Raw genomic sequence first — 13,804 nt, 5'->3', positions numbered from 1 at the left:
ACTCAGGGGTTTTCGGGGTCGCTGATGACAAATCCGATATCTGTTTTTAAAAATTCAAATGTCGGATCCAATTTTCAATAAGTTCATGGGTGAAGTGGATCTTCAGGGTATGCCATATTGAATCCGCCATTTTGAATTTTAAAAAACTGACATCGGATTCGTTATCAGCGACCCCAAAAACCCTCGAGTGACAAGTTTCAAGCGAATGTCCGACATATTTTAAATGTCCGCCATATTAGATCCGCCATTTTAAATTTTTAAAAACTGACATTGTATTCGTCATCAGCGACCCCGAAAACCCCCGAGTGATAATTTTCAAGCGAATCCAATTTTTTTTTTAAATGTCTGCCATATTGGATCCGCCATTTTGAATTTTTAAAAACTGACATCGGATTCGTCATTAGCGACCTTAAAACCCCCGAGTAAAAAATTTCAGGTAACTTAGACCAATTTTTAAAAAACCGTCCGCCATATTGGATCCGCCATTTTGAATTTTGAAAAACCATCATCATATTTGTAATCAGCGACCTCGACAGAAACGTGCGTCGCATTCTGCATAGCGTTGACTTTTTAGAAATCATTTTATTTTTAATTTTCAGTCATTTTTGACTTTTTTACATCAATTTTTATCATGGCAAAGATTGTCAGTTTTCCGGCAGTCAGAGCAAAGTCCGAAATGGCAAAGATCTTTCCCATCGGCAGTCAAGGGGTTAAGCCATTATGTAGCGGACATGAAATGTTCTAAAAACGTTTTAGGAATGTTTCTAGAACAAAAACGTTCCCGTGCCCAAAGGGACAAGGTTACATAGAAAACAAGTGATAAATTGAAACTCATAAATCTGATTACGATTTTAATTGGTCAGATATTTCTCCGAACGACTCTGAGCCAATTTCGAGTAAGTAAGAATGTACTTATGTAGTTATATTAATTAATATTATACCAAAATACTTTTTAAAATTTCATACGAAAATATATTGATTTTTATTAATAAATATAATGTTTTAAGAAAAATTGTAAACAATGCTTCTACCGCTGTAACATACTTAAGTTACAAATCAAAATAAAAAAGAGGTTGGCAGTACTAAATTGTTTCTTGATAAACCTGGAGTTAAATTAAATTTTGAAAATCAAACAATTGTTCATCCACTAACAAGTAGAAAAAGAAAAAGTAACAGAGATTTAGAGAATAAAAATCCCAACGCCAGTGACTGAATAAAACGTTCAAAAACATCGAATGGTGCACAAGTTATCAGCGAACACGAGAATGATACACCTATTTTTGACCTAAAATTATCAGATTTTCCTTAAGATTTCTGCTCAAGAGAACTTGACCTTATTTCAAGTAAGCAAAAAAATTATTTTCTTATTATAAAGATATGTGCAATTCAAAACACATTTTTTCAGATGAAGCTGTAAAAATTAGTTTTACCATAGCAAGCAGAAAGAATAATTTTGCCTATGTTGAATTAAAACAAACAACTTATAGGTACACATAAGAACTTTTTATTCTAATATTCAATATATTTGGTTATTTTTATTCTAAAAGTTCTTTAGAATCTTGGGATTTTCAGTGCATTGTGTTAATAATTTCAACAATCAACAATAATACGAAAAAATGATAAGTTGGTAATATATTAAGCAACCTTCGGTGTACAAAAATTAGTATCTGCATTAGAAATAATCTAATTTTTCTTTAGAAAAGAATAAGATGACAGTTTTTGGTTGTGAAATAATACGATAATTCTAACCTTTTTTCCACATATAGATAGAATATATAACAGACATTCTAACGTAACATACAAATTGTGGACGGATTTAGCCGATTTCGCCCGAGTCCATCACCTGACGTCGCGAACTAACCCTAATGTTTGCGATGTTGAAATTCACGACATATTTATAAGAAAAAACTCTTTTATTAATAGATGTGAATATTTCTTTATGCCAAATTAAATTCAAGAACTGTTCATAAATACAACATAATTTTCTTACAACTTTTACTTATTTACATAATTTGTTTAGAAAGATATTTAAAAAAATGCTCTTTCTCGAAGGTGCATATTTTTCATTTGTTTAATATATAAGGACGATTTAGCTGTGTACTCCTAACGAATCGTGCGATCTTTCGATTTCCGTGACGTTCAAAATGATCACGTAGATGAGAAGTTTCATTGGAGCTCGAACCGTATTGGCGAGTGCGGCTTGGAAATGTAGCCCGATAAGACCCGAAAAACTAAGGTGTTGAACACGTATAACACTTATCCACTTTATTCTCAAGTTTAATATTCCAAAAATGATTAATTGCATTTCTGCATTGTGCTAGTAATAAAGTATATATTAATAATAATCGTTTGCTTTTTTGTTTCCTAACTTTTTTATTAATTTTTCTTTTTAAATATTTTCAATTTTAAAATTAATGTATTGAAAATCCTTGAATTCTTCAGAAGAATTTTACAATTTATAAAAATAATTGAATGTTTTAAAAGAATTTTATTAAAAATTTTGAAAATAATTGGATATAATCGAAAAATTTTATTAAAACGTTTATTTTTAAAAATAATTGTATACTTTTGAAATAAATTGTATATAATTGTATACTTTTTTGTATACTTTTTTACTTTCACTAAAGTTGAATTAAAAATAATTGAATTATACTTTTGAGAAATTTTACTAAAATTGAATTAAAAATAATTGAATCCCTCCAAGGAATTTTATTAAAATTTTTAAAAATTCTAATTAAATTTTTTTGAAGAATTTCTTTGAACTTTTTAAAAATAATCTAATTTTTTTAAATAATTTTAATTGAAAATTTTAAAAATACTTGAATTTTTTGAAAAATTTCATTCGAGTCTTTAAAATAATTGCGTTTAAAAGTTTTGGAAATAATTGAATTCTTCTTACAATTTTCTAAAATAATTTAATTCATTCAGGGCATATTGTTAAAATATGGAAAATAATTCAATTCTTTCGAAGAATAGATACGGTTAAAGGTTTTAACAATAATTGAATTCGTTAAAAAATTTTCTTTAATTTATTGAATATAATCGATTTTGTTAATAATTGTTAATAATTTTACTATTAAAATGTTATTAAATTTATTGATAGAAAATTGAACTTTTTTAAACAATTTTATTAGAGTTTTGGAAATAATTAAATTCTTTTGAAGAATTTCTTTGTGTTTTTTTAAAAATAATATAGTTTTTGAATAATTTGAATTGGAAATTTTGAATTGAATTTTTGTATTGAAAATAAATGAATTCTTGTGAATAATTTTATTGTTTATAGAAACAATTTAATTCTTCCGAAGAATTTTACTATTTTTAAAATTAATTGAGGGCGTGGAACGGATAACTGCCTGCAACGCATGGTCGAAAGGGTCTATATCAGTCAGACAATAGTGAACGCCTCTAGGCCTCTCACTGATGTCTGTCTGGTATAGTCCCTTTCGACCATGCGTTACAGGTAGTTATCCGTTCCACGCCCTGAATTGAATTGTTTCCAAGAATTTATTAGAAAATACTATTCAATTCATTTAAATAAAAAATTATTTGATTCAAGTAAAAATTGTTTTTTAATGTTTTCAATTGAACATTGTTAAATTGAGTTTTCATTTGGATTAAAATAAAATAATTTTTGAAAATGTTTTTTATTGATTTTTAATAATTTTTCCTGTTATTTTATAAAAAAATACCATTAACAAAATAAAACGTTACATTTTAATAATATGTTCAATAAATTGTGAAAACTATTAAAAATCAAATTGTTTTATGCACGCCGTGAGCTAAAATGTCTAATATAATCTGCAGTTATGGTTAGTAAAACAGTGTCAAAAACTGAGCTTCCTAGGCCGTAAAAGCACTTACGCTTTAAAAGCAATATTTCGACGATTTAAAAATTTATTTTTAACAGTATTCGAAATTTTATTTATAATAAATTAAAATTTTTTAATTATTTCCATCCATTAAATAGAGCATATTAAATTTAGTTAATAACAATTGTAAATTTTAAAAAAAGTTGTAAATGTTAGTGCAGCTCGTTAGGAACGCGTTTCCTTAAGGGGTAAGGCCACTCTAGAATTTTCAAAACATAATTTTTTTTATTATCTGAAAAAATTCTTTGAACTTTGTATTACATCTTTATTTACTCTCCCTGCTCAAGCAGGGTTCGAGACTCCCTAGTACATTTCTTCTATTTAAAACTAAAATACATTTTCACTTACAACTAAACTTAATACGTTCTACTTATATCTACTAATACGCAATCCGCTAGTGCACCGGGTTTCCGTTTCCCGTTCCATTTGCCCTTTTTGGCTTCGTCAAAATTTAAAACTTTAAAAACTACCTTTACATTCTACTTTTTCTTTTTAAGCATTACTGCAATACAAAAAACCCCAACCCTTTATCGGCCCTAATACATTCTCTCTTTTCTCATTCTTTCTATCCATCTTTCCACTTTTCCATTCTCATTCAAAATCCATTTAATTTTATCCCCTATTCCTCCCTCCAACCCTCCCACTTCAATTTCTCCTATACATTCCTCCAAAACATGCTTCCAATCTTCTACCTGAAATCCACACATCCTACACATTTTCTCTTCATCATCCATCCAATACCTACACACTTTCACTCCTTCGACCATTCTAAACCTACACAATCTATTCCATCTTTCATACTTATTCATTTTCCCTAAATACACCGGCTCCTTCACTCCTCTCACCATCCTATACCATCTGTTATATTTTGAATCCACTATCCTACTCCATCTCTCGTTCTCATCCTTTTTCTTCCAACCCTCCATCACCTCCCTCTCATTTCCGCCCTATTTCCTTCCCTCCTCCAACGCATCTCTTCTTTCTCTCTCCCATCTTGGAATATCTTTCCTTCTCATTGCTTTCCCTTTGTTAACCAACCTCAAACACTCTCTCGCGATATCACTCCCTCTTCCCAACTCCAACTTCTCCTCCAATCTCATTGCCCTCTTCCTTTGCCTCAACACAACCTTTTCCCTTCCCAATTCCTCCCCATCACCCTTCCCCCTTTCTCTATAATATTCAACTCTTGCTCCCCATTTCAATTAAACCAATAACCCAAATAGCACTTTTTCCACTCTTCTCCCATTTAGCTCCCATTCCACCTCCTCCAACTCCCCTATCCTTCTAAATCTCACCACCTTTGTCTTTTCCACATTCACACTTAAATCTTTCTTTCTGACGTATCCCTCAAAATCCTTCATCAACAGTTTCATCCCTCTTTCATTCTCAGCCATCAACACTACATCGTCCGCATACGCTAGTACATACACACGTCTTTTTCCCAGAATCACTCCCCCTTTACCTTTTCTTTCCATTTTCTCCTCTAAGTCAGCCATTAACAAATTAAACAAGATTGGACTAAGAGGACAGTCCTGCCTTAACCCCCTACCCAACCAAAAACCGTCTTCATCCCTTCCCTAAATCCTGTCTTATTATGCGGAATTAGCCCCATTCTTTCCACCACTTCTTCCAACCTTCTCCTAACCACGTCGGCATACACCTTTTACCCCACAAGCATCAGAGTTACCCCCCTATAATCTTCCACCTTCCCCCTTTTTACAATTGGAACTATTAAGTCCGTTTTCCACTCTTCTGGCCACCCTTCCCCCTCCCACACCATATTCGCAATTTTCCACATTTCATCTCTCACCACCTCCCAACCATATTTTAAACATTCCCCTTCCATTCCATCCTCCCAGCCGCTTTATTTCTCTTAATTCTGTCTATCGGTTCGCTTATCTCCTTCTTGGTAATTTGTTTCTCATCCCTTCCTACCTCCTTTCTCCTTCCCTCCCCCCTTATTCTACTCCCTACTTCTCCACTTAGACCCTTGAAATAATCCGTCCATGCTCCCATTTCTATCTCTCTGTTCAAACCTCGTCTTCTTTTCCTTTCCCTGTTTATTATGTCCCAGTCCTTGCCCTCTTTTATTGCCGCTTCCACTTCCTTCATAAATCTTATCCTACCCTCCTCCCTTTTTCCTCTTATTAACTTGCATCCTGGATTCAAAATCCACTGCGCTTTTCTTTCCCCAGTTTCCCATTCTGACTTTAGCCCTTTTACTTCCTGCCTTTTTCTTTAACTTTTCCTTTCTTCCTTTCATTTCCGAGCGCACCGGACCGTACCGCAACGACTACCTGCGTCTGATGGCTACCTGTTTGGACAGAAACTGCTCAGATGATGATGATACAAATACAGAAGGATATCCTTCTGTATTTGTATCATCATCATCTGGGCAGTTTCTGTCCAAACAAGTAGCCATCATTTACATTTCGATGTGATAGAAAATAATGACCATTTCTATAAAATAATTTTTTTTAATAATAAATAAATAAAATAATTATTAAATAAATAAATTTATTATTTAATAAAATTTAATAAAATTTTTTTTTATTATTGTTTTTTTAATGGCAGCCAATAATGTGCCAATAATGGTTGCCAATTATTGGCATCGGCGTGGACATCCCACGATTTTACCATTAGTGGTCCAATATTGGGTGCCAATAATAAACCTAGAGAAAACCAATGGCTCCCAATATTGGGCCATTAATGCACCAATGGTAGACTAATGGCTATTTCCCATTGGGTAGTTTTCAAATAAAAGTCAAATGGCTTTTTTGCACCATGGCTATTTCACCCCGTTCTACTCTACATATGATATAAATATTTAAAGTTTAAAAAATGCCGAAAATGTTTACAAATACAAAAGAAACTTGATTATTGTTTATATAATTGTTAATAACAATAATTTTTAACTTTTAAATAATTTGTTACTAAAATAGACACATATTTAAACTTGTCTGCATGACGAAGGTCCAAAGTAATCTATTTGTTAATCAACATTGTTTGCAAGAATTTAAATAAATTGAATTATGCATTATTAATTGTCCGGTGGTCATACTAGACTAATTTAAATTGATTTCGATCATGGGTAATAGAAAAATAAAAAAATAAACTTGATTTTTTCGAAAAATATTGTAATTTGTTTACTTTTTGAGTAACAGGAAAAAATAAATAATTAAGAATTCAAAAATCGACTTTGATGGATCTCTTAGTAATTTTAGACCAAGAACATCAACATCCGATAAAATTTGTAGGTTCTAGACCATTTTCAATAGTAAATTGTAAAAAAATACCACTGTGCATCGCGCTGGAGTGCGCGACCGGACAAACAAATTTTACTTATTACACTATATCTTTAGCAAAATTTTTCAGCCTATTTTCAGACTTATATCTTCTTTTAGGTGAAATCCCAAGCTTTCATTTGAGATTATTAAAAAGAAAATAAAAACTGTCGAACTTGCAAAAAATTGCAAAAAACTATTTATTTTGCATAAAATTTTTTTTTTTATTAAATAAATAAAATATTTTAAAAGTACACAAAAAAATCTTTCTAAACCACTACTTACTTTTTTTAATCAAATAATTTAAGTAGAAACTACAAATGTTCAAAGAACGCATGTTAGAGTTGAAGCGGAAATTTCAAACCCCACCCTTTTGATAGGGATGGGGGGTTGGACCTGTAAATTGGTGTAGTAACTAATACCTACTAGGGTAATACATTACCAAAGTATAAAGGAAATCCAAGAACTTTTTTTATTTTTGGGGCATTTCAGGAATAATGCCTCCTATATGATGCTTTAATTACAGATTAATGGTAAAAAATTTTTAAAAGTAAAATTGTTCATTTTTATATAGGTATGTTGTATATATCTCAAAACTTTAAACGCGTATTTCTCAAAACACGTTTTTTGAAATTGGCACGCAGCATAACTCAAACAATTTCCAATATTTTTAATCGGATTTTTTCTTACATATTTATAATAACATTTCAAAGAGAATGACGTACGGGATTTTCAATAACTTAATTTATACAGTTGTTATGAACAATTTAGTGCCGTTTTTTGGTCGAAAAATGAATCTTTTTTTCAAATGCTTGCCAATTTCACGAAAATCAATATTTTTTAAATCCCCTACATCATTATCTACCTATTGTCATGTAGATAAAGAAAATTTTTTTTATTTTGCTCCAGATTAAATTTTGCATCCTATGTGCTGCGTGCCGCAGAGCTCTTTAAAAAAATCATCTTATTAAAATGTCCGTAACTCCGCCCTTGTGTATTTTTTGTTGTTGAAAATTTACATTGTTTTAGTTCAATATGTGACTAATAACATACTACATTATTATAATTGTATTCGATTTCCTTCCAACAAAAAAAAATTCTTGAAAACTGGTGTTTTTTTGGCGTTTACAGTGGCCTTACCCCTTAAATATCTCGAAATCCCGTAAACCCCCAAGTAACCAATTTTATAAACATCCATCCATTACATTTTATGTTCATGTGAATTTTCTTGACACGATTTTAATTTCCTGGATAAATTGTTTATAAATAACCATAACTTTTGTAGTAAAGGAGAATGAAACGAAAACATTCGGACAAATAGTTTTTAAAAATTAGTTTACTCCAACGTTTAATTTTTAAAAACTATTTGTCCGATTGTTTTCGTTTCATTCTACTTTACTATAATTACTATTTTTCGGACGTAAAAGATTGATTAACATAACTTTTGTAATTTTCAATATTTTATCTGGACACTTACAGATCTTTGTTAGTGCCATTAACTTAAAGTTAAAGTACTTTTCAGACCTTAAATGAAAAAAAAATGTAGTGTCTAAATTTTTTTGATTTTCTTCCTTCGTTTGTAGAATAAGCCAAATACGTAATTGAATTCGTCTATTTATGTGAGATCTTCTCGACAATCTATATAAAAAACTAATTTTAAGTTTTGAGAAGACGTGAAAAGGTGTGGATAAAAGAAATTCGAATAAAATAATCTGCATTTCGGATAATGGAGAATTCGGATGGTAGAGGTTTAGATAACATTACAAAGTCCAGCAATATTTGAAATTTTTTTTATTTTTGATATCAGAGTGGTTTTCAATGTATTTTTATCTGCTGAACACGATCTTGGATCTCAAAATTGCCAAACACCTCAGAATTTGGGAAAAGTGTGGATAAAGACACCATAAAACGTATTTTTGGGAGCTTCAAGATATTTTTCTGTTCAAACTGGCACCTAAAGATTTCCAATAGGTTTTAAATAAAGGCCAAAAATAAAAAAAAGAATTTTGAAAAAAGTGGAAGTAATGTCCCCGAAAAACATGGTTTTGATGATATTCTATATTTTTTTCTCTTTTTAACACGACGTGCTGGAGACTTTCGTAAGGTCAGTATACTTGAATTTTTTAATACGAAACAATCATGTAAAGACCAAAAAACAATTTTTCACGGTGTTTTTATAAAGTTTTTTTGCTAGGAACTTCAAATAAACTTTAAATTTAAGTTAAAATTTAAAACTGTATTATGAATGTGTGAAATAATAAAATATGAAACTTGGAAAAAAATATTAAGAATCCCCAAAAACAAAGCACTTCAACACGTAAGGCTAAACAGAAAAAAGTTTGTGACATGGAATCGTGTTTAGAGGACAAAACTATATTGAAAATCATTCGAATATCAAAAATAAAAAACTGTGCTAGCCTGTGAAACCGAGGATTCACTGTATATTATATATATTTTTTAATTATATTTCAAAGATTTCTTTATTAAAATTAATTACATTATTTTTGAGTATAAAAAATTAAACTTCAGAATATTTTAAACTTTACAAGAAGTGCACATAAAAGAATTGCAACGTCGATAAGGCCACATTAATCTTTTCTTCAAAAGATGCTAGACTGGCATAATTATGGTACAATGTGGCAACCATGATCCGTCTTTTTTTAAGCGACCTTACGTTTAAAAGGCTAGTTTTTTCATTAGCAAATACATGTGTTGATCGATCTCGAAGCCGTGTAGGTTATTTGCGTCACCCTGCAATCGCATCAGTAATCCTCCAAAGGAAACGTAAGCAGATCTGTAATACAAACAAATTGAAATTACGTATGAGTGCAAATTAAACGCAAGAGAATAAATAAAGTCTATCTAGAAACATAATATATAAGATACATTATAAAAATAATTAAATTTAGAGACCAACTCTTTCAAAAAGGATACATGAAATATTTGCTGCTGACTTTTACATAACTGATAGTTGAATTTTGGTAGATGACCTGCAATCGTCATAATTGCAGTGCCGATAGCGGTCGTGTATAATATATGACACAACCAGCTAACCACACTGCCAACACGCCGAATGCCACAAACCCTTTTGTAGATTCCTTAAAGATTAGATTTTTCTTTCTTTATTAATTATTATTTATATTTCAATTTACTCGAATTATTTTAAGTATACTTACAATTTATTTTGAATTATTTATAAAAATATTATATATTAGAACAAATATATTCAATTGAATAAATTTATATAAGAAGTTGTTCTTTAATTAAGTAAAAACTAATTTTCATGTAATCGAGATGCGTTTTGACATTTTTAAGCGAGAGCGGGCGAAAATACTTTTCCGACCGCTCTGGAGTAGGATAATCGGGAGCAAAATACTTTTCTCTAACACACGCACCGAAAGTACATAATTTCTTACCTGAAAATAGGGTGGAAAGTAGGTCTTTCCCGGAGACAGGGAGGGAATGTTACTTTAACTTCCCATGACGTCATAACGGGAAGGTAAAGTGATACTTTACCTCCCGGTAAGAAGCGAAGAATTGAAAAGAATTCAAAAGTTGTATTCTTCGTAATAGGAGAATTTATCTCGGAGCTCTATTCCACGGAAACGACCAAAATTTCAGAAAAGTCTATTATTCTGAATTGACTTCAGAAAAATATGAAACGCGCATTCAAAAGAATGAGAAAGTACAGCAAATCAGTAGAAATTTCTATTCCTCTGAATTAACTCACTGCCACTCAAGATTCCACTAGAAAGTGAGGTTAGGTTTCAAAACTTGACTTAAACATTTAACACTTGAAAATTTCTTTCAATAAGAGCATTTTATATTTTATCGTAAGCACTTTGCGTCTTTAAACCATATTTTTACTAGTTTTAATATTTAATTTTAATAGTTTAGCCGTTTAGCACAGAAATTACAATGAAATTCACACGATGCGAAACATAGCCCTGTCACTGCGTTTTATTTTAAGATAATAACTACAGGAGCTCTTACAGACAATTAGAAAAATAAGGTTTTTTCAAATTCTTTGTCAAAAGTTCTATTCCTTTTAATGCGCTTCTGAAATTCGATGCAGTCAATTGAGAATAATAAACATTTCAGATTTACTCGTCGAACATTCTATTCTTTTGAATTGACTACCTAGAATCGTTAGCAGTCAATTCAAAATAATAGAACTTCATATTTTTTTCAAGAACTTGCAATACCATAAAACTTTGCGCATTAGGAAAAATAGAAAATTTGAATTCTTTTCTATCTCCCGATCGACGAGAGCAATAGAGAAGAATTGATTTTTCTGAAATTTTGATCGTTCCCGTGGAATAGAACTCCGAGGTAAATTCGCGTATTCAGAATAATTAAAAATTCTCGTTTTCAAGCATATTTTCTAGAAATTGAATTCTTTTCTATACTACGGTTCTTACCGGACTACCCGTTATATAACATCCTAACCTACCCGATATTATTATTAGGTATTAAATTTTAATGGAAATATGACAAATTTTAATTTAATATGTTTATTTATTTTAGTTTATTATGTCTCACACATGCATACAGTGTTTTGAAACTGCTTCCAAACAAAAAGTTGTGGTTTCGTTCTTCCAATACCACAACAATATTTCATACAGTATTTGGGGTGATTGACCCAGTGGTGAATCAATTAAGCGCCTTAAGTATCTTATTTTGACTTTGAAGTCGCATTGATTGTTTTTAGATAAATTTCAAGGCTATTCTTTATAACTGTATGAATAAGAAGGTTCCAATAGAAGCTTTTTTTAGGGATAGGCTTAATTTTGACACCTACGTTTACTTCCACACAAAATCAAAGATAATTTGTCAATGATCCTATTGCGGATCACTGTTTTCATAAGTCATGATTATATGCTGCTCCAGTGGTGGATCACTTTCATACAGAATAAAAATATAGTAACATAATAATAAAAACATATCCTAATAAAAACCTTTGTTTTCTGTAACCACAATATATGAAAATAAAGCTTATAGACTGCAGTAATTTTGTGTGTATCAAATAGTTTGTTATTCTTGAACACGCAATGAGAAAAAATTAAGTTCTACAAACCCTAGTAGACCTAGGATAAAAAAATGACAATTCTACACAAGATTTAGTAAAGGAAACTGCTTTTTATTTTCAGTATCCCTTCAAGATTTGCAGCAATAATGCAATCTGTAAAATTAAGTTAAACTAAGGTTTCGAAAGTCTTTAAGGATGGGTTAGTTTTCGGAGTTGCTGATTACGAATCCAGCGTCAATTTTAAAAAATTCAAAATTTTGCTTTTAATATCAGATACAAATACAAGACAAAAGCCTATTCATATTACACATTATACCTACATTCAAAACACTACAAAAGCACGACATAGAGAGGTCGCTGCCATCTGAAGTTTTTAATTCTGTTTAACTGAATCACGATTTTGAATTACAAACCATTTTTTTCTAATTTCTCAATATTTTGTGATGAGAATAGAGAAATTAATCAGTTCAATGATTGAAAAACCAATATTTGTAAATTCAACATAACAATAAAAAAATAAATTTAAAAAAGAATATATTTTTACTCGAATTCAAAAAATTAAAAACTGTTCTTAGCCTCCTTTACTTCTCCAGGTTTCTTAAAAAAAACTTAATTCAATATTCCAGCCCTCTTCTAGGTCAATTTTTAAATAATTTCAGTAAAATTCTAAATATAATTTTCGCATCATTTACATTAAATTTAAACTTATAATGCAGTTATAACTAGCGCATGCGTTGAAAATTAGTTTTTATGTTTTCATACAAATTTTAGAGACTGCGCTAAAATGTTTAAAATTTTAATAGATTTGGAATATGAATCTAAATTAGTAAAAAGGAAAACAGAAAAACTTGGAAAAATTTGTGAAATTATAAATTCTAAAAATTCCAGGCCTTCTTTAAATCTAAATTTAGCGTATGTCGTATGTCTACAACAAAAATGACAATTGTATAATGATTTGACATACATATTATATGTACACATACCGAAACCCATCGAAATATTTCGTTTTAAATCAATTTTTGTTGTTTTAGTTAAAAATAATTATCATTGAAATATCATTACAATGAGTAAGCATGAGTAATTACTCATGACGAAAAAATGTTTTACGACGAAGTGTTCTAAAACATGAATAATCAATTATATTAGATTAGAATTTCCTGTTGCAACAGAAGTATATTTATTTCCAACTAAATCTAGTTATATTTTCATCTATTTCATTCATTCATTCATGACCTTGTATCCTATTTTACTGTAGCAATGTGTATCTTAAAATTTATTTTACTATTAAACTTCTCTCAGATTTTCCATTTATATTGATAATGCTGTTATTACGCAACTTTTCTATAAATACAACTGTATAATTTAATACGTAATGTCAGTTAATACAAAGCGCTTTAGAAAAATTATAAATTTTCTTTATTGAAAAATGTTACACTTTATTAACAAGGAGAAAATTGAATTTATGAATTTACGAATTTGCAATTATCTTTAATAAATAATAATAAATACTCTTTAGTAGTCAAACTAAAAACATCTTGCTTATTATTTTAACTTATAAAATGGGCGTTAAGGGAGTAGGCACTTATCTACTGACGTTCCTGCTTTCAATTTAATACTTTAAA

General features: G+C 30.1%; 1 protein-coding gene across 3 annotated transcripts in view; it reads right to left on the bottom strand.

Moving 5' to 3' along the window:
- Nucleotides 1-9,614: 9,614 nt before the first annotated feature.
- Nucleotides 9,615-13,804, bottom strand: part of LOC122503289 (DNA-directed RNA polymerases I, II, and III subunit RPABC3) — a 94,840-nt gene continuing 90,650 nt past the window's right edge. For all 3 annotated transcript variants that reach the window (XM_043613762.1, XM_043613764.1, XM_043613763.1), the window contains exon 4: nucleotides 9,615-9,947. In XM_043613762.1, coding sequence (XP_043469697.1) covers nucleotides 9,830-9,947 — 118 coding nt within the window. In that variant the 3' untranslated portion in view covers nucleotides 9,615-9,829. The remainder of the gene's footprint in view (nucleotides 9,948-13,804) is intronic.

The sequence above is a fragment of the Leptopilina heterotoma genome, unplaced genomic scaffold (genome assembly GCF_015476425.1).
Source record: "Leptopilina heterotoma isolate Lh14 unplaced genomic scaffold, ASM1547642v1 Lhet_254, whole genome shotgun sequence".
Lineage (NCBI taxonomy): Eukaryota > Metazoa > Arthropoda > Insecta > Hymenoptera > Figitidae > Leptopilina > Leptopilina heterotoma.
This window is presented reverse-complemented; position numbering and strand designations above follow the sequence as displayed.